General features: G+C 43.7%; 2 protein-coding genes across 5 annotated transcripts in view; one reads left to right on the forward strand and one right to left on the reverse strand.

Annotated features, from left to right (window-relative positions):
- The window catches only part of ST14 (suppression of tumorigenicity 14 (colon carcinoma)), a 38299-nt gene extending 37849 nt beyond the window's left edge, over positions 1-450 (forward strand). Inside the window, exon 19 of the mRNA XM_010844705.1 lies at positions 9-450. The gene's annotated coding sequence lies outside the window, so the exon portion shown is untranslated. The remainder of the gene's footprint in view (positions 1-8) is intronic.
- An 11864-nt stretch (positions 451-12314) lies between these two features.
- Positions 12315-21466, reverse strand: part of ZBTB44 (zinc finger and BTB domain containing 44) — a 59459-nt gene continuing 50307 nt past the window's right edge. For 3 of the 4 annotated variants that reach the window (XM_010844707.1, XM_010844708.1, XM_010844706.1), the window contains exons 6-7: positions 21319-21461; positions 12315-19553 (exon numbers count right to left, since the gene is read on the reverse strand). In XM_010844707.1, coding sequence (XP_010843009.1) covers positions 19274-19553; positions 21319-21461 — 423 coding nt within the window. In that variant the 3' untranslated portion in view covers positions 12315-19273. The remainder of the gene's footprint in view (positions 19554-21318; positions 21462-21466) is intronic. The other variant, XM_010844709.1, reaches the window with a different exon arrangement.

Genomic DNA, 21466 nt, shown 5'->3' on the forward strand with positions numbered 1-21466 from the left:
GGTATAGATACGAGGCCCAGCTGCAGTCCCCCCAGGTGCCCCCCTGCCGGCCGAGGAAGGGATTGCTCCGCATGCCCCCGCCTCGGGCCCCGGAACCCAGACTGTGAACTGATCCCCGAGACTGCGGATGGAGGGGCCTTCCCACTCAGCCTCGGAAGTGGGGTGGGTGGGGAGGACCCGGCTGTGCCGGGAGGCGCGTTAGAGGACGGAACCTCCCCTCTCCAAGCTGGCCTGCTTCGCTTGGTCTGCCTGGAGCACGGGAGCAGCTGTCGTGTGGCCTCTGGGACCCCTTGGTGGGGCTGGTGCCACCCCCAGGGTCACAGTCTTCAGGAAGCTCAGGCCCGAAGGCCCCGAACGTCAGCCAGGTCCAGGATCAGAATGTCTTACCGGCTCCAAGGGTGGGGTTCACTGTGTGTATTTGTGTGTATGAGTAAAACGCTTTATTTCTTTTTAGGTAATTTTTTTTCTTACTGGACTTGATGGGCTCTCCTAGCTCCACTAGCAAGAAATTGGGTTTAAATTCCCCTCAGCCCAGATTCTAAACGGTCAGGCTGAGAGCGGGGACCACAGTGCCCTATGACCTCCCCAGGGCCAGCAGGGAGCTATGTTTCTGCCCTTACCTGAGGCTCCCCAGACAGGAGGGTGGGGGGAGGGTGTGCAGCACCCCAGAATGGGAGCCTCAGCGAAGTCCTGGGTGGTGAGGATGCTCCTGGGTTTGTACCAGCCCTCGGGCGTCTCCTCTTGCCCTGTAAAGGTGGTTGCTGAGGGAAGGAGGGGGAAAGTGTCTGTTGGAAGCAGGTGGGGACATGTTGCCAGGTCAGATTCCTGGTTGCCGGTCTGGGATTCCTTAGGGTGGCAGTCAGGAACAGAGCTTGGAAAGCCACCAGATACCACTCAGATGATGAGATCAAACCCCAGAGCAGAATTTAAATATTTATCACCTGCGTCCTGGGATTACTTAGAAGGTGGTCTGAAGAGTCCTTGCAGAAGATGACAAACATGGGCACTGATGCTGGGGAGAGATGTTGTCAGAAAGGTTTTGAGTGAGTGGCCCTTCCTCTAGGCCTGCGGGGTGGCCAGCCTCCTCCCCGGGACTAGCCCACTGAGCTCATGCAGGATTGAAGGAGCATGAGCTGACTCTGACAACATCAGGAAAAGCAGGAACAAGCAGGCTATGCCTGAGGGGAAGCCTGGGTTTAGGTTGTCTTTAAGTTCAGGCTGTCTGCACCTCCCCACCCCCACCCCCCACTCCCCACTGCAAGAGAGATGCTGAGGAAAGAGCAGCCTTGACTCTCAGATTAGCACTTGAGAATGCACTAATTGCTTCAGGGTCTGACATGCCTATGGCAACGACTGCATTTTGGTGAAAAAACCCCAGCTCTGAGGATTTCAGTCAGTGCCATCATCTGTTTTCCCCTCTCCTTTAGAGGGTGCACACTCCCATGTCATCATGGCCCTGCGCCTGCATCTGGGAGACTGTGTTCAGGCTGCCCTTGGCCTTCACCTCCAGCTGTTTCCTAAAAAGTCAGGGTCCAGACTGTTTCCAGGCGAGGTGGAATCAACCCCATTCTCTGTTTGTTCCATTGTCTCAGAACCTTCCAGTAGGAGGGCTGTGTATTTTCCTGGGGTGCAAGCCCAGCTCACCTTTCCCCTTGGCTTTGTGCTCCCCTCCATCACATGCTTCCTTCACCTTGAGGTTATCAGCATTTTCCCTGCCCACACCTCAGTGGTCCAGAATAACTCAGTCTCTCCGCCAGACCTCTCTGCTGGAACTTCATACGGACTTGTTTAACTTGAAAAGGAAACTCTTCTCCCCTTAGTCTGCTCTTTTTCCAAAGAGCTGTGTGGTGGGGGTGGGGAGGGGGGCTGGGGAAGGAGGCTGGGGTGGGGTGGGCGAGAAGGACCAGGTCCAGAGAGAAGGGTGGGGAAGGTCTCTCCGTCTCTCCCCTCTCCCTCTCTCCTGTCAGGGACCACCAGCTCCCAGAGTAAACAGGGCATCCAATACCTCTTTGAATTTCATAACCTAAGTACTGTCCAGATAACTAATAGGGCAGGAAAAATGTGTACAGGGACTAGAGAAAATTGAAATCTATGTTTGAAACACGTGCCTTGCAAAAAGATGGTAACAAGCTTACTGGTAGCAGAGGGAAGATGGAGAAGGAAGTCGTCAATTCAGCAAGATTTTGCTGAGGGCCGGCCCGTGCTCTTCGTGACAGGGGAAACAGGCAGTGATAGGTTGGGGGTTCACGTTCCTGGGAGGTGTGGGGTCCCTGGATCTGGCCACCTGTCTCCTGGGCCTATGTTGGTGGCTTTTCCGGGTGCCTGCCAGGATGGCTCTGTGCCTCCCCCGCTGTTACTTGGTAGGATAACAACTGCCTGAGTTTTAGAGCTGGGAGGACACCTCCATTCAGTCTCACAGCTGGAAAGAAACTCAAAGGTCTGGTGGGTAGGAACCTGCTTAACACTGGGAGACAGACTTCCAGGTACGAGGACACCGACGTCCACACACCTGCCCTGCCAACTGTTAGAAGTCATCGAGACATCTGTATGTCTCCCGCCGCTGTCTGTGCGGGGGAGGGTCCGGTTGATCAGCTACTCCCATGATATCTAGGAGGGGTCAGTAACAAGGTGCATCATGTGCTGAGTGCTGAGTGTGTATTCCGTCACTGCTTCCTCACCAGAGCATCTGGTTCAAGGTTCCTCCGAAAGAGAAGAGGAATCCAGACTTCCCTCGTAGTCCAGTGGTTAAGAATTCACCTTCCAATGCAGGGGATGTAGGTTCGATCCCTGGTTGTGGAACTAAGATCCTACATGCAATGGGGCAGCTAAGCCCGTGTGCTGTAGAGCCCACACACCACAACGAAAGATCCCATATGCTCTCTCCTCTAGCTCAGTCGTGTCCAACCTTCTGTGACCCCACGGACTAGCCCGCCAAGCTCATCTGCCCATGGGATACTCCTGGCAAGGATACAGGAAACTGAAAGTGAAAGGCACGCAGTTGTGTCCAACTCTTTGCATTCCCATGGACTGTATAGTATTCTCCAGGCCAGAATACTGGAGTGGGTAGCTTTTCCCTTCTCCAGGGGATCTTCCCAACCCAGGGATTGAACCCAGCTCTCCCAAATTGCAGGTGGATTCTTTACCAGCTGAGCCACAAGGGAAGCCTGGAGTGGGTTGCCATTCCCTTCTCCCAGGGATATTCCTGACCTAGGGATCAAACCTGAGTCTCTTGCATTTCCTGCACTGGCAGTCACCTGGGAAGCCCCCATACTACACTTGATCTTAGCCAAAAGGCCGAGAAATGACTATGACCTGATGCGGCCATTATTAAATATTTTTTTAAAAAAGAAAAGAACAACTACTTTTAAAAAGAAGTAGAAAGAGAAGAGGAGGGATGAATTCCAGCCACTGTGTAGTAACGTCCTGCACTGCCTTCCGGGAGCAAGGCACTCCCCACCTGAAGTCTCAAGGATCCGGGACCTCTTGCCAGGTGATCAGCTCCCTGGCTCAGGCACGCGTGGACGAGGTCAGAATGAGCTAGCTGGGCTCTGGAAGGCCTCTTGCAGCATTTAAAAATCTTCCCCGTCCCCATTTCCTTGGCCAGCCCCGGCAGTCCCTGGATATTTCCCTCTCCAAGGGGCCAAACCATCTGCTTTTCCCTTGTCCCTCTGACTGAGGCTAGCATGGACTGGAGGGAGAAAATGTTTCCTTGAGGTCTCGTCCGTGGGCAGCTGAACAACATGTTCTGACCTGTGATTCAGAAGGATCAATTCTTGCCCCACTTTGCTCCCTGGAGCCATTTCTGCTGAGCGCTGGGGGAAGCTGGAGCAAAAGGAACAGGCCAAAAGTGATGGGGCACCTGGGCTTGGAGGAGAGCCTGGAAAAGGAGGGCTGACGGAAAGCCAGCTGAGTCCAGGAAATCCCCTTTCTTGGGGAGTCTTCCCAGGAGCGAGCCACGAAATGAGCATGTGTGAGGTGACAGAAGTACTTCTGGTCACCAATGACAGGGACTTTCACTAGGACCTGGGGGAGTATCACCCCCAGAGCTGAAAAGACAGTCCATCTCATTCTAGTTTAAGGGCTTTTGAAAAATATGTGAGTGGCTAACAGTTTGAATTGTCTCACTGGGTATCTATTGTAAACAAAAGCCTTTTGATTAGGCTTAATAAATATTTTGCAAGTTTGGGATTTCCCTCATGGTCTAAAGGCTCTGTGCTCGCAAGGGGCCCAAGTTCAATCCCTGGTCAGGGAACTAGATCCCACACGCTGCAGCTAAGAGATTCCATGTGCCGCAGCTGAGATCTGGTGAACTTACCCGTGGCACGTGGTGCAGCCAAACACATGCGTACATATATGTAGTTTGTAAGTTTGGGTTAAAGGCCGAGATTCTTCCACCCTGGGGCTCATTCTAGGTGAGGGCAGCAGAGGGCGCCCACGCTCTGCACGTCACAGGCGCAGTGGCTGAAGCAGCCACATCCAGAAGGAAGGCGTGGTGGGCAGCTTCTCTCCACCACCCTCTCCCACCCAATTCATGGTGAGTCTTTCGCGTCCCTGTGTTGCAACAGATGGAACCCTGTGTTGCCAAGTGTGGGGACGCCAAGTGTGGGAACACCACGTGTGGGCCCCCATGAAGGCAGCTTTCCAGGGGGGTCATGCTGCGTGTCCTCTTGCAGGCCACTCACTCCAGGACGTGAACTTCATGGGCAGTGGTCCCCGTGGGAAGCCCACCATCCTGGAGAGGCTGGCAGGCGCTGGGCTGCTACCTCTGCATGTGGCGCCACCTTGCTTGGCTGACTCCTAGGCTGGAGCAGGTTTACAGGAGGCCCAGGGGGTTTGGGATCGTCGTCACTACCATGGGGATACAGTATCCTCTTTTCTTTCTTCTTGGGGTTGGCGGGGGATGAGTAGAGGCCCCGTAGAAGCTCCTTGGGTCACCTTTTACAAGGCGTGGATTTATTTCATCCCACTTAATGTATCTGTATTTTTCACTTTCCTGCATTGGAGAAGGAAATGGCAACCCACTCCAGTATTCTTGCCTGGGGAATCCCAGGGACAGGGGAGCCTGGTGGGCTGCCGTCTATGGGGTCACACAGAGTCGGACATGACTGAAGTAACTTAGCAGCAGTAGCAATGTATCTGTGTTTGGGAAGATCCTCTGGAAAAGGAAATGGCAACCCACTCCAGTATTCTCGCTTGGAGAATACCACAGGCAGAGGAGCCTGGAGGGCTACAGTCCGTGGGGTCACAAAGGGTTGGACATGAAGAGTGCACAGACAATATGTGGAAACACTCCTGTCAGGCTTTTCTCCCTGGGACTGTTTTCTGGCTTCTCAGTCGTGTTCATATCAAGGTCTGGGGAAGTTGCTGAGGAGCTTTGCTCCTCCATGAGCAGCTCGCAGTCAGCTGTGGTCCATTGCTGAGGGTGAAAGTGAGAGGCAGGAAGTGTGCTGGGGTTACACATGTTACACCTATTTGTTTAACTGTGATCAGATAATCTTATATTTGTTTAACTGTGATCAGATAATCTTATGAACCCATTTTCAGGGTGTGCATTTGTCCCTCCTCACCGAATCTTTCCAAGGACACTCACTGACCTCTCAGCGTGTGCCAGGCCCGCTCCAGGCTGTGGGGGGCCAGAGCTGCACCCATGGTAACTGGGGAGGAAAGCGAGGCCCGGAGAGGTAAGCGGCTCAGCTGCCTATACACCTGTCTGTCCTGTGTGTCCATCAGGGGAGGGGAAGAAATGTCAAGAGGCAGGAGGCAGAGCTGATGGTTTCATGGAAAACTTACCAATGCCCAGCGACTCACAGATGAGGTTTTGGCTCTGCAAAGGTCTTAAGCACATTTGTTACCACATGTTCCTGTCATCCTAGATTAACATTATCTTGGACTCAGTCTGAATTATGTTCAGACTTGACCTCCCCACATATTTCTCATTCTCCTTGGGATTAGTGAGCCCCTTCTATTTGTGCTTAGATTATTCATGGGACTGCATTATAGATGAATTCTGGGAAGCAAGGACCAAACTTTCAAGTCTACACTGAAAACAGATTATGCTTATGTAATGTACTTGGAGTGACGTGTGGGCAGCCAGGGAGAGGCCTGCATTCCAAGGTGCTGGAGCCCAGGCGCTGTGGGCTGGGCCTGGGGGGGCCGTCTGGCTCCCACTAGAGCCTGGGGGTTGCTGGGCACACTGAGCTGCTGGGTTTTTCCTTTGCTCTTGGCTCCGTTCACCCCTCCACCCTCATTTCAGCCTATATTTTATGGTGGAAGAGGAGCCAGAAAATCCACTGACGCACACTAGTGCTAGGGTGAACTAGTGACTGAGCGAGAGTCCAGGTGGGAAGGGATTCAGCACGTTGAGGAAAAGCCTTCCACATCTGGTGCCTGCAAACAGAGGCAAGTACACGGCTAGAATCATTTCGCTCTGGAATGGTGGCTGTTGCTGACAGAAAGGAAGTAGTGGCAGCGGGGGCCGGGGGCGGTGTCAGCTCCAGTGGGGGCACTAAAGGGCTTCTGGCCTCACGTGTTTCAGGGGTGCAGGCGTGGGGCCCCAGCAGGGAGGGCCTGGCAGCAGCCCTGGGGCAGGGGTGCTGGACAGGCAGGACTCCTGGTCACAGCAGCTCTCCAAAGACATGGGGAGACCAGAGCTGTAGACGGACCCTGACTGAAGTAGAGAAGTGTGCCTTCTTCATTTGCTCTTACTTTCTGTGTGTTTCCATCTATATATTTGCTTTGTGGCACTTCCAACGTGCAAGGCAAAGTGAGGCCTTCTCCAGGGCTGATCTGTGCCAGTCTCTCCTGGGACTGTGTGGAAAGCCTGCCATGTCAGACAGTGGATGTGAGCTCTCACAGATGTCATACGGTCGTACCTAGGATGCTGGGGGTGCTGTGGAACCCCGACTCTGGCTAGAAATTGTGCATGGATGCACCTGGCACGTACTCAGCAGGACTGCACGAATTAGTGCATGTTTCTGTTTAAACCTCCTGCTTGCCCTAGACCTCCCTCTTGTACCTTTTTGGGAGGCACGTAAGATTGTCCTGGGCAGTTACACATGTCTGCTCGCGGGTCAGGGGGTTCTTGAGGGGAGAGCAACTGTATTACAAAAGCTGCTTCCCATCTCCTGGGTGAATGGGGATTGCATGCTGGCAGTCTACACCTCGTTTCTGGGCTGTGTGCACAGGAGCTCGTGTGCAGTCCATCTCTGCAGAAAAGGCTGCATCCAGATATCTGACACAAGCAGAGGTCTCTTAAATGCCATCTTAGATAGAGGTCAAAAATTTGGATTAGAGAACGAGCTCAGCTATGTTGTTACATCTACAACCGCTGCCAGGACTGGCCTTTAAGCTCAGTTTCCGACTTCGAGCAACCTGTTCCTTGGCCTGTGTTGGGGAAAAAGACTTCCTCTGAGTTTGTCCAGGAAAAGACATCACACGTGGAAACAAACTTCCTCCGTTCTCCAAGCTCAGTTTCCCTTTATAATCTCCTGGCACAGCCTCTGCTACTCTGGCTTCTTCCCAGAGAGTAGGTGGGGAGGAGCCCGGCCTCCTTCCTGAACAGGCTGGGCAGCACCCTTGACCTTGGTGACCCTCTGTGTGCAGCGCCCTGGCCCTCATGTGCTTGGACCCAGCTTACTGGCCATTTGCTCACCTTGGCCAGCGTACCTAAAGTTGCTCCCCTGCCCACTCCCACACTTCATCTTATTGCTGGACAAACCCCTTCCCCCACCAAGACGATGAGCTCCACGAGGGCAAGGTTTCTGCTGTGCTGTTCCATGCTGTGTTTGCAGTGCCTACAACAGTGCCCTGTGCAGCAGGCTGTTGAAGCAAAGTAGATGGAATGTAAGAAGGAGAGCGAAGGGAAACTTTCAACCCCAGCAACCTGGTCTAGTAGAAGCCAGGCTCGCTAGAAAAGAGTCACCCAGCTACGTAACTTTTCTTGCAGGACTATTCTTAAACCTCTCTTTCATTCTGAGCTCAGCTCTGGAACCCAGCTTGGAACTTTGCCTGACTCTTACTGTCTAGGATACAAAGTTCCTCCTCAGAAACAAGGGGAATCTGCCTGAGAACCTGACAAGGTCAAGGAAGTAGCACTGTGAGGGCTTGAAATAGAGCATCTTGTCCACTGTCCAGAGGTAACACGTGTCTTCAGATCCCAGGCCCACATCTCATCAAAGCCCTCCCTAGACCCCTGCTCTAGCCTCTCAGGGCACCCTCTGAATGCTTTCCTGAACTACTGACGTACTCTTCTGTGATCTCAGCTCAGCCTGTAAGCCCTCTTACAACTCCACGCTTGTTCATCTTTCCAGGGCCAGCTCTGATTGAGCTCTCTGCCTCAAAATGTGTGATGCTCCTTTTTTTCCTGCCGGATTAGTCCAGGTTCTTAAAAGACCTCCTCTGATCCTACCCCAGTCTGCTTTCCCACACTCAGTCCTTTCAGGGCTGCTGAACCACCGTCACCTGTGGACACTCCACCTTCCATGCTCAGAGTTGTTTCCTGCGCGCCCCACCCCCACCCCCGCGCCCTCCCCATTTCTACTGGCACAAATCCTAGGCCTCTAGACAGGGAGGGCCCTCCCCAACATGTCCTTTCAGAGCCTTCCAAATATGCAGAGCACATGCTCTGGTGGTTCTGAGGGCAGTTATATCTCTATTAGTCTTATTTCTATAATTCTTCAATTCAGAAACCGTTAATTCCTAAGGTCTGAGGCTTCATTCAATCAACCCTGGCCCCGAGGACACCTTAGTACAAGACATGGGTAAGGGCCCTGTCCTAATGGCATTGAATCTAATGGACTGCTTTTGAATCCTCAATTACCATTGTAATAGAAGCACAGGACGCTTTGTGAACCTGACAGGCAAGTCCTAAGCCAGTGCAGCTGTGGACTTGATGGATGAGTAAACCCGATGAGGGGAGAGAAATGGCAGGACCAGTGTTTCAGATAACTTGAAGACATTTTGGTCAGGCTGATGGCAGTTGTTCTGAGGATTATATCTGAAGTTACACTCGTTGCCTGGGAAATCCCACAGACTGAGGAACGTGGTGGGCTACAGTTCATGGGGCTGCAGTCAGACACGACTTGGGGATTAAATTGCGTACAGCCTCACATTTCAGACCTTCATTCACTTAAGGATAAGTAGGCTTCTGATGTATATGGTGAAGTAGAAATGGAGGCAAGCTACCAGGTGACATGATTCTTGGTATTCTGTCCTGAAGTTCCCTGGTGAGGATAAAGTTACCTGTGAGCATTTCCTGGGACATTAAATTATTCATTCGACATTTTTTGAGTTTTACTATGTGCCTGGCACTACAGGGGATATACAAACAGAAGACACAGTCCCTGATGTCAAGAATTAAGTCAGCTGAGGGAGACACACGAGTAATAAACAAACAGGACTTAGTAAGTGGCCACTATATACACACTGTGTGTCCTGGGTGTTCTTTGAAGGACTGATGTTGAAGCTGAAACTCCAATCCTTTGGCCACCTGATGCAAAGAGCTGACTCATTTGAAAAGACCCTGATGCTGGGAAAGATTGAGGGCAGGAGAAGGGGCCGACCGAGGATGAGATGGTTGAATGGCGTCACCGACTCAATGGACATGAGTTTGGGTGAACTCTGGGAGTTCGTGATGGACAGGGAGGCCTGGTGTGCTGCTGTTCATGGGGTCGCAAAGAGTCAGACATGACTGAGCGACTGAACTGACTGATATACACACTAGGCACAATTGTAAACATTTTACATATAATTCATTTTAATTCTCACAACCACCCCATGAAGTAGATTACAAGATGATGTGATTGAGATGTGGCTTGTTGGGAGCTAAACGAAATATGCTAGGGGAATAAAGAGAAGGGACTGCATCCCCAAACTGGAGGAAGATACGAATGGGGGCTGGCGGGGTGGGTTCTGAGAGGAGGTGAAGCCTGATGTGTGCTGTGAAGTCCAACTACAGCTAGCCAAGTTCAGCAGGCTGGGACATTTCCCAAGAGAAAGGAAGGCAGATTTGAAGTAGGGCAGTGGCCCAACTAAAAGATGACTCCAACAGAAATGGGAAGGATGGACCAGAGTGGGCCTGGCAGGAGACAGGGCTGTTTTTGTTGCTAGGCCAGCAATAACAAAGGCTCCAATTAAGTACCAGAAGTAGGGATGGAGAAAATAATAAGATGGTATTACCAGCAGGGGTGGGAAGCATAGTCCAGAGGTGGTATTTAGCTAGGTAAAAACACCCGTATTACAAAAGTTTACACAGGACAAGGTCACGTGCAATTGTTATACATCACAAGAGTAAGTTAACCTGGTTCTCCTTCAGAACTAGGCCCTGGCACGAAAGACAGAACCACCCACTTGCATAACTGAACTCACATTTTCTGCCAGCACTGCCCGAGGGATTCTCCCCAAATACTACTGCCCCAAAGAACTGATGCTGGCACTGGCTGGGTCAAGTTCTTGGCGTCTCTGCCCATCATTGGGCCTGGCAGAGCACAGCGCTCTGTCAGCTCAACACCTCTCAGGCTCCAGCCCTGTGGGTGCCTGGAGGTTTCAGGGTGGACCTTATGCCTTTTCACAGTGGGTAGGAAGGGTGCCAGCTATCTGTGCAGGTCACATGTTTGTTATTATGTCATTGGGTCTTTGAAGACCAAGTCACTCACAATGCTAGCCTTTTACAAACTGTAACACATACTGAAAAGGAATCTTTGATCATCCTGCAGGTAGACTTGTTTGCAATCAAGAATTGTTTCTGGACAAGTTATCAATCATGCACACAGGTCTTGCCATATGCCCAAGTGACGCCTGAACCCCAGACAGCACATGTGCCCCGCGCCCTCGATTAGAGTGGACGAGTGGAGCTCTATTTGGTGTGACCTTTTCTTCTGTTTTAAAGCAGCCTTCCCAAGGATCTCTAGATAGCCAGGCTTACCAGAGGCCGTGGGTATGTGTGGATGCTCAGGTTCTCTGGTCAATGAGACTCACTCATACACTTATTCAGTCATTTAGACTTCAGCCAAAGGCAGCCAGAAATGTTAGCTGTGGAAAACAAACACACACATATAGGCAAGAACAGACAGAAGGGTGTAGGGCTGCACGGAAGCCCAACAGGATTCTAAAGACAATTCTGCCCACAGCCTCTGCAATGACTTATCTATAAAATGGGTGAATATAGAAATTTCAGTATTTTTGGTATAAGAATTTAAGTAAATGAACGAAGAGTTTAATAAAACGGCCTTCTCCTCCTCTCCACGGCTGTTTAAACCCTAGTTTTCATCATCTTGCTGATGAGGAAGGTCTTTCGGGATTGATTGTCCCGTCCTAGTTTTCCCATCTGTATAAAAGTTTACTCATGTGGAAAGGGAATTATGTTACACTTTGGGATTTGATGTTTATGGGCAAGTATAGTCCACTGAAACTCGGTATGTCTGCAGATCTCTCAGGGTTAGTACTTAGAACATTCTGTTCAGAAAAGCAGCTATCAATCCCTATGCCATGTGCCAAGGATACACACACCTTCGGTTATCACATTAAGGATCATTCTCTAGAAGCAATCTTTCTGGTCTTTAATAAACTATAGGGCATGATTCTATGGATGCTGCCTTCTGGGTTTGTAGAGATCACCCTTGGCTGGGGCCACTGAGGATCCCAGCAGTTTGCTGACCTTGAGTAGTCTGGTAAACTGTTGTTAAAAATACTCAACACACTCACTGAATGACAGAAAATGCTTCTTAAAAATTTACCCATTTCCTCCCAGAACTGAAGTGATCCTGGTACCTGGGGTCAGTGAACATTTCCCCTGCCTGTTACTCTCACTCTGCAGACCACTCACTGTCAAAATCCATAGCAAGAGGAACCTATAGTTAGGAAGGTCTTCCTTCAGGGCTTGCACAGGCTCCTCACCTATGTGACGAGCAGCTTTCCCCAGGAAGTACTATCTCTACTCCTTGGTTGTAAGATATTATGTAAGTATCACCAACAGGTCTCTAATCAATAACGCACAGGCTCAGAAAAATGCAGCCCAGCACTCAGGAAAGCAGATCCGACAAGATACCTGGCTCAATCGCTCTGGGATCTGATGACTTTCACTATTAGCCTCCTTTATATTCCTTTTGATTTCAGAGATGGTGTTCATGAACTCTTTTCTTAGCTGCCCAGGAAGCTGATGTGTGCTGCCTCACAGAGGACTCTCTGGTCTGTACACACTCAACGGATGCTTACTTAAGAAACACATTACTCTGATGACTTTTCTTATCCACTTGACCTCAATCAGCAGCAGCAGCAATTCTTCCTTCCAGCCAACAGTAAATGACAACAGCAGGAAGTTTTACTCCATAAAGCATTAATAAGATATTTTAATGAAGGGGGGAAGGGAACCAAACAAAACTTAAAAACTTAGTCTTGTTTCTATTCAAAGACACCCAAAACTATCTTTTTCCCTGCCCATCCCTTCTAACTGCAACTTTATTTGTGACCATGTAATAAAGGCCAGTTTAAAGTTTTTGCTTTTTAAAAAGATTAAACCTTTTTAAAAAAGATTAAACAACCAAACTAGCAAAAAGTACTCAATACATACTTTCCTTATATCAAACAAGCTAATATTTCAGTACAATGTAACTATACAGAATATATACAATACACATATATATTCACAAAGCAAACACTATAGGCTCAGAACAGATTTGAAAAAACATGATATTCACATTGATTACAATAACTCTAAAAATGATTGTAACATTGAAACGGCACTTAGTATACAAAAAAGTCACAAAAATATATATATATATATATGTAGTCACCAAGAACTATGGTTCCTGTAAAATACTAATAGCCAGATACTAGTATATAAAATGTAAAGTTTCGACATCGTATACATTTTTAGGAAATAAAATCCAAAACCATTTTTGTTACTGTTGAAAGTCAAACATGCCAAATAACTTAGCTATGGCCACTGTCACCAAGTGAAGCCAAATGTGAATGAGATGATGACTGGATACATAGCTGGTGAACTAGAGCCTGGCACAGATACGAAAGCTGTTCTGGTTCTAGGAGAGGACAGAAGCATGAAAACATCCTTCTACAAAATTTAATTCACATTTCTTCTCCAGCATCACCTTCCCTCCCTCAAGGGTTTCACAAAATGCCAGGGCCCCAAAAGAATCATAATGCTATTAACTAGCAAGATAAACGTTTCTCCCACACTTCCTTGATGTTGGGCTACAGGCGCATTTTAAAGCATGCATCAGCTAAACAGGGCCGCCAGTCACCTTTCTGGAAGACTGTGGTACACACCTTCCTCCTCAGTTGGTTGTACTAGAAAGTACTCCAGTTTCTGAATGGAGCCAGATCTATATGTCAGCTCTGTAAAATATTGAGCTACTGTAGCAGTAAATACAAAATTACAGAAAACAAAAACATTTTTATTAAAAATTCGTTTGTTACATCAAAACAACTTTTTCCCCCTTCCCTTCTGTTTCCTATAACCAGACATCAATCTCTTTTATCACTGAATTACATTCTATTATCTCAAATTGACTTTTTCATTATGCTGCTGTGGAAAAAGTTCAAATCCTGGAAAATTTAAATTTACTCTTAAAAATGGGAATACAGGAATTTTAAAGTAAAAAAAAGTCTGTTCTAAAAGTATCTCTCACAAATATATATATATTTAAATATTAAAATAGGCTACCTAGGATTTTTATAAAATGGCTTTTGAGAAGATAGCAGAGGCACAAAACGAAGCCATACGCCATCTTCCAACTGGACATAAGGTGCCACAAGGGTGCCCTACAAAGAGGCAGGCAATCTCTATCTGATGCAACAGGAGGCACCAGCAACAAGAGAAACATCAAACATATTATTGGGACATGAACTGAGATCAAATTGTACTCTAGTAGGGGCTGTGGTCTTTTTAAAAAATATCTTGAAATATAAGCACGAGAAGCCATTACTTTGTATAAGGAAGAAAATGACTAATCTTACTCCTGATTCAGCTGATGGCATTCACTTCAGGTACCTGAACGATGAACAGCAGTGTGACTTTCAATAACTCAATGGGCCACTCTCAGTATGAGACACTTTACATGGCATTTGTCAACCTGAAAATTAAACTGATGGTTGAAATAAGAGAAAGCTCTTACAGAAAATACAAAAAAAAGTATTTCTAGGAAAAACAGGTGTTTCTAGGAATGGCACGAAAGGCTGCCCATCTTTAACTGAACACAACCTCCATGAATACAATTAATTTAGGGAAAACTGACCTTTCCTCAGCAGACTATGTACTTTGGTAATCTGAACATTCATTCACAGGACGATTTTTTAACCTGCTTACCTGAATGATGAAATTTGGATTTGGTTAGACTGGTATTTGGAAAAACAAGGACAATTTAATAAAATCTTGACAGGCCCTCACACCATCAAGCAGCAATTTTATCCATAAATCATCACGATTGAGCCTAGGGCTTTAGTTTAATCAGCAAAAAGTCAGTTTAAAAGAGAAAGGCAATAATCAAAGAATCTGATTTTTATAAACCAGGCACTTCAAACTGAAATTTAAAAATTTTAAGTTAAAAAAAATTTTTTTTTTTTAAGTTTTTGTTTTCAACCAATAGTCCAAACCTTTAAATTCTTTGTAAACTATTATGTACATAAAAACCTTGATGTTAGTTGGAACTGGCCTGGACCATATGCAGAGTGAGCTCTGTAGCATGTACATTTTAAGGCAATCTCATTTTTCAGATACTGTCAATTGAGATGCTACCACCACCATCGCCTGACATCTCTGCAGAGACCATCCGTAAAGATATGGAACTTTTGCTTTTTTATCATAAAAATATAATCACTATGATGTAGTATAAATATCTAAGTGTATTAGTTGAGTATGAAGTTAAAGTACAACTATAATGTCATGAAGAGTCATCCCATAATCTGACATAGGCTTAATTCCCCATTAATAAATCTCAACATGTTTATAATCTAAAAATGAAATAGCCATAGTATGTCCACTCCTTAGTTGAACCTGGATATTAATTCCACTTCATAGTTAATGTGAACCATTATTGCTTTGGCAATTAGACTTGCTGAGGACTTTCCAAATAAAAATACCCTATGTCACCAACATTCTGTCAGGCAAAAATGACACAAAGATAAAAATGGGTATAGACAAAATGAAGAATAACTTAAATTTGGATGATCTGCGCCTAATGCCTGTAGGCGTATGCTTAGCTTTAATATTCCGCATAGACATGGTTACTCTAATTGAGCACCCATCCACCATTCTGTTCTGATTCAGAAAATCAAGTTTGTATATATGCTTCTCTCATTAACTCTCAAAATCTAAATTAAATCATCTTCTGTCAATAACTTACACTGAAAACAGCATTTACTATCTTTCAGCAACTTTGGGTCACTTCCTGATGTGAATTTTTCTCATTTTTTCCCCTCCCAATTAATACTAATAACTAGAAAACTACTCTCCCTCACTAGGATGTATACTCCAAAGCTATGACTTCACATTTTTGCTAGTTCTCTTCATCAATTCCCTAAATCTCAAAGTCCTTTCAGTTATAATTTTAGGATTGTTCATTCATCAAGTAGTAATTCTCTCCACGTGGTTATTCTAGCATACACTGCCATTACATTATAAGGTAATGTATTTCTCAGGGGCTACAAAGCTGAAAGAAAGCAAACCGTGATCTGACAATCTTCAAAATAAAAGCCACTGAAATAGATAAATGTCCTCTATTTAGATTAAGTATGAGAATAAAAATTAGTTAGAGGTAAAATAAAACTGAAAGAGTTAATACGGCTTCCAAAGGCTCCCAGGGAACCACTTATACATCAGGAGAGGCTGGCTCAGTAGTCAGAAGGTAACAGAGTTACCAACAGTAAGTACATTAGATGTGCTGCATAATTCTTTCCACTTGGTAACATATTTTAACAAAACAGAAGGGTTTTTTGTTTGTTTGTTTTTAAAACCTATGGGCATGTGTCATAACAAGGAACCAGAATGTAAAGTTCTGTAAGCCAGAATGTAAGAACAAATGAGGCTATTTAAACATTTCAGTACACTTTATCTCACTGAAATTGAGAACTTTAAAAAACTGGTAATGTAATGAAATAGATAGCTAATTACTTAAGGATTACTTTCAAAATAAGAAACACTCATTTAAATATATTTGTGGGTGATAACCTCCATCTGCATCCCTTTCTTGAAAACTTTAAAAAAAAAAATGAGCACTAAATTTTTGTTTGTGAATTAGTGCAATCACTAACATGCCAAGTGCTTTCACTGTTAGAACACAGCCTTATAAAGTGGAAAGGATGCCTGCAGGTGCTGAAACACCCAGAACCAGAGCACACATCTCTGCTCATCTGTGAAGTATGTATAGCATACCTATTTGGTAGCTTTAAAATGAAAATAAATGTTTTTATTATATAAAATCCTTGGTTTAAAAAGGCAATTTATCTTGCATCCTAAAATTTAAGCCCTTTAAATATCACAAAGTTACCTCATGGGGCCTAATTTAAGCAAGATAGCTACGGTATTCTTTTATTTTTATTATTTTTTTAAAATATAAATTATTTTAATTGGAGGTTAATTGCTTTGCTATGCTATGCTATTCTAAACTGGAATTTTTTTAATGTTCAATTATACTGGTAATTTCTGATGATGAGACAATGTAACAGGTTTTCATCTCTTTGTATTTTTTTCTCCATATATTCTGGTAAAAATTATACATCCAGGCATCCTTCTCTTAGATGAATTTTAAATAAATCTAAGTAACACTATATACAATTATTTTCTTGTAGCTTAGTTTCTTAAAACAGGCCCATAAGCTAAGTAACCTTAAACTATGTATCAAGAAAATGTAGAGCCTCACTGAAATAGAAAAAAAGGCCTTTGTTTATATCACATGTGAAGTATTAGTTACCTGTATTGGTAAGATGTGGGGAACAGACAACCAGCAATAAGCATTTTCACAGTAGGTCCAAATGTCTCATAAAACTTGGAAATCTGTATAATTTGTAATTACCAATGAAAGTCTAAAGTTTCCATTTGGGAAAAAATAGCCAGTGATGGTAATCCTACATTCTGAGAACACAGAACACCTCAGAACAGGCAAAACTGTGCAGGACTCTCAGTACACAATTCTCAGGACAGGGGGTATGCTAAATTACTTTCAATCAACAAATCTCCAAGTTCTGATGTATCTTCTCATCAAGTCTATTTTCTTTCCTTCTTTTCTTCCTTCCTTATTCTAAAAAAAATAACTCTTAGAACTGAGGGCAACAATGACTCCTGGTTGTAATTTCACTTACTCTTGTCTTGTCCATATAAGATTTTAAAATTAACCTTGAGATTTATCTATTGGTAGGCATAACAGTTTCCAAAGAATCTATATAATATTAAAAATAAAAATTCCTGACCTTTCCAGTTGAGACACAGCAGTACCGCTATTAGTATCATATAGTCTTGCCGAAGAAAAGTAATTCAACCTACTGATAAAGATGCATAAATGATGGAGGGCAATCATAATCTGTATGTGTTCATTTTCCTTAAGGTACTATAGCTATTTGGGGAGCAAAAAGGAAACAACAGGTTCTTGAGTGAGAAAAGGAGTTGGAAACAAGTTAAAAACAGCAGAATATGAAAACAAAAAGAACATTAGCCTAAAAAAAACTTCAAGGAGTTCACTTTCCCTTTCTTTACATTTGTAAGAGATAAGTTACAGAATGAGCCAATCAAAAAATGAAACAAATCACTATAACTTAAAAAATTTTTATTGAGGTCTAGCACCCAGACAAAACTGAGATCTTGTGTTCTGAATAAGAAACTGTATTTTCTTTTTCTAATCTAAATCAGGTGTTTTCATAATGATTAAACTCTGGGTATATACATAGAAAAAAAAGTTACTCAAAAGATTGTTCATGGACTCATGAAATTTAGGATCAAGGTAAGCGATGCTTTAACGGCACCAGGTAAAATATATACTCCAGTCTAAAGTATCATATGTATTTCAACTATAAACCAGGAAGTTTCATTTTCTTTTAGCAGCAAGAGGTAATATTCATTACCTTAAGGTTTTTAGTTTTTCTTTAGTCTTAACAATTTTTTCCCTCAAATAGATCTGAGTCACAGATCATCATTTTATAGCCTCTTCTCTTCTACATTATTGCTTACATTCTGTAAAAACTATACTAACTGCTTTCAATATGACATTTGGCAATGTCTAAAAACATTTTGGAATAAGGACAATATATCACTGTCACATGGTATTTTGTAAACAATCTTAGTTGGGTTAAGAACATAGCCTTAACAGAGAATTCTTTATTTTGTCCAAACAGCAAAATGAAAACATCCTCAATAATACACAAACCTATATATAAAATATAGAACATCTCCAGTATATTTCCTTTTTATGGGATCACGCCAAGTATAGGCAAAAGAAAGTACTGTTGACAGGGTAAGAATAAACTGATCTAGGCAATGACCTCATTAGCCAGGCATTAACATTCAAAGACCAGGTAAACAATGATTTTAACCAGAAAAGCAGTATGAGAGTTCCTATGAAGCTGAGATTCACACACTATATTCCCCATTCCTGGTCTCTTCATGCACAGCTTGACTCTTCTCAACCGTGGCTCTCTGCTGTCTTTCATAGAAGAAAGATAATTTGGAGAGTACTATTATAAAGGTACAGGGAATACCTATCCCAATACCAAACTTTCACCATAAAAAATCATAATGACAAAGCTTAAAAAAAAAAAAAGAATACGTGGAATTCCAGAAGTACACACCCTAATAATTTTTAAGAAAGCTCACCATAAATATTTCCAGAAACAACAGGCTTTACAGAAGATTGTACAATGTCCTGTGTATAGGAGTAACATCTATTCAGGCCATTTGCCAAATTTGTTTAGTAGTATGTTTCTGGTGTACCCTTTCATTTCAGGAAGGTCAGTAATCATCTGATTTCTTCTCAACCTAATGGTATGTTGTTAGCCTACTCCTGATGACGGAAGAGGAAACTGATATAAGTGTGACGTCAACTGCTTCCTCTCCTTAAGTTTCAGGGTTTCTACTGTATTTCAACACCATGTTACTGTGCACTTACAGAAGCAATCTCTCAGTCACGAAAAGTAAAACATCAGTTGCAGGACTTACAAAGTAAAAAGGGAGATTTTTCCAAACCCTTTTTTTTTGCTTAAAAAATTAAATTCAAATGTACAAGACCAAGCACAGGCACTTTCCAAAAATTAAAAATGAAGCCAAACTATGAAATTACTCAATAGTTATAGAAGACAGCTCTGATTTTGGGGGGTCATCTCTGGTTGCCTCGGCACAAGCACTGGTCTTTGGCTGCTCTGGCATTTCTTCCTCCTTTTCTGTCAGCCCAAGAGACCCCAAGGGAAAAGTGCTTTCACAATTCTGGGTCGAGGAGACCTGTGAAATTACAGGCATTTGAACAGAAGAGTTGCTTTCAAAACTGTGTTCTCCAAGATCATATTGAACAAGGGTCTCTTCTTGCTCCTGGTTTAAGTAGTCCGGTACTAGGAAATCACTAGGTAAGAGGCAAAGGATGAAACAGGGAGTTAATTTTCAAGCCAAGAATAAATAAGACATAATAAAAAGACCTGATTTGTAAAACAAGATTGGGAATTTTCATTCTCTAATTCTTGAATGAAGATTATAACTCAGGAATTTTCAGCTTCTAAATTTTCCTAAATATGAGCCCAAACCATCCATTAGAACCCAAGTATATCAACTCTCCCTACCATCACGAGAGATGGTAGGTGTTTAGGTGTTTAGGTGTCACTGTGGACACCTAAACAGCCTTTCTCCTCCTATGGAGAAGAGTTTCTGTGCACAAAGCAAACACAAATAGCATGTTCATTTAAACAAAGAGCATTTGAATAACTTATGTGTAACCTTTCTTGGATTATACACTAATTATAAGGTATATAAACATAGCTTTTTATTACTTCTTGGATATAGTTAAACTAATCCTCATGCATAAATGACCTTATATACAATCTACTATATAGAAAAATGTAAAAAACTACTTAGATGCTTTATTTAAATCTTTACTGTTGAACAAAAAAGTTCATTATACTTTATAATTTCAATATCTAATATACTTTAGGTTATTTTACAATTTTTCCACTATTAATAAAAAAATTGAAGTCTGCTCATTTGCAAAGCAATTTAAGATGTCCTCGGTTATAAAAGTCTTCATATGTTAAAGAGTGGAGGACAGAGGGCTCAGCACAGGGAAGATACAGAAAACAGCCTGTGCAGTTAACTGGGACACGATTTTAGTCCTGAACAAACTTTGATATGTTGTATATAATATAAGTTTAGTGATATAATAACCAGACACTAAGAGTCAGAAATGATTACATTTGGCAAAATGTCTGGCTTTAAGAGAAAACCAAAATCAATGCAGGAAAAAAATTTATAGAAAAATAAGATTATAAAAATAAAGGTGGTGTAAAATTTGATTTCATTTTATAAGAAACTAAGGATTCCTACAGATGTACAATTCTGATAAAGTATTAAAAATAGACAACAGAATTTTATATCTAGAGGAGACCTTAGCAATCATCTTTAAAGCTTACACATTATCCTTCTCTAAGTTCAAGCTTCTTCATCTGTGAAGTGATATGTTCAATCATACCAGCAGGGAGCGGCAGAGCCAGAACTAGAACCCGATCCTCAGCTACCCGATAAATCAGAAAGGTTAACTCTATCATAAATTTTTAATATTCAATGTATGGAGTTCTAAACTGAAAGAAAAAGAGGAAAACTTCATTTGATGTAAACTATCAATTATAGTTGCTGCTGAAGTTCCTCTCATTATTTAGAGAGGGAAAAAAAAGGAGGAGTAGTCAAGAATTTAACCAACATCCAAAGAATGGGAAGTAATCCACTGTCACCAAATATCATCTGACATGGTAAATTTTCCAGTCAGGTCTATTTAAAATCGACTACAGAATTACTTTAACCTTATATTAAAAAAAAAAACCAACAACAAACCCCCCACCCCAACAACCCCCCAAAACACAAAACAAGTGGTCTATCTCTGTAGGAAAAGATTTCTAATGCCAACTATAAAAGTATTTAAAACTGTTTATACTTAGTAGAATTAGCAAAATTTTATCAGGAGAGCAGAGTGTTATTGGATAGTGGGAATTTTTAAGGAATGTGATTGATTAGCTGGCAACCTGATTAAAAAAACAAAACAAAGCACAGCAGGCTGCCCTAACAACAGGAAGAGAGAGTCTAGAAAGCAGTTTCCCTGGTTCGGTTTTCGTTGTGCACCTCACCTGCTCTGGAAGTAGTTTGCTAGCTCTGACGCTTCATGGTTCAGACTCCTCAGGTGCACGATTAAATTTCCAGAGTTGGTGAACATGGCGCCACATGTTTTGCACTCGTAAATCCGAGGCTTGCGGATAATGTGCCGGGAAACCCTCA

The sequence above is a fragment of the Bison bison genome, unplaced genomic scaffold (assembly GCF_000754665.1).
Source record: "Bison bison bison isolate TAMUID 2011002044 unplaced genomic scaffold, Bison_UMD1.0 scf7180017864205, whole genome shotgun sequence".
Classification (NCBI taxonomy): domain Eukaryota; kingdom Metazoa; phylum Chordata; class Mammalia; order Artiodactyla; family Bovidae; genus Bison; species Bison bison.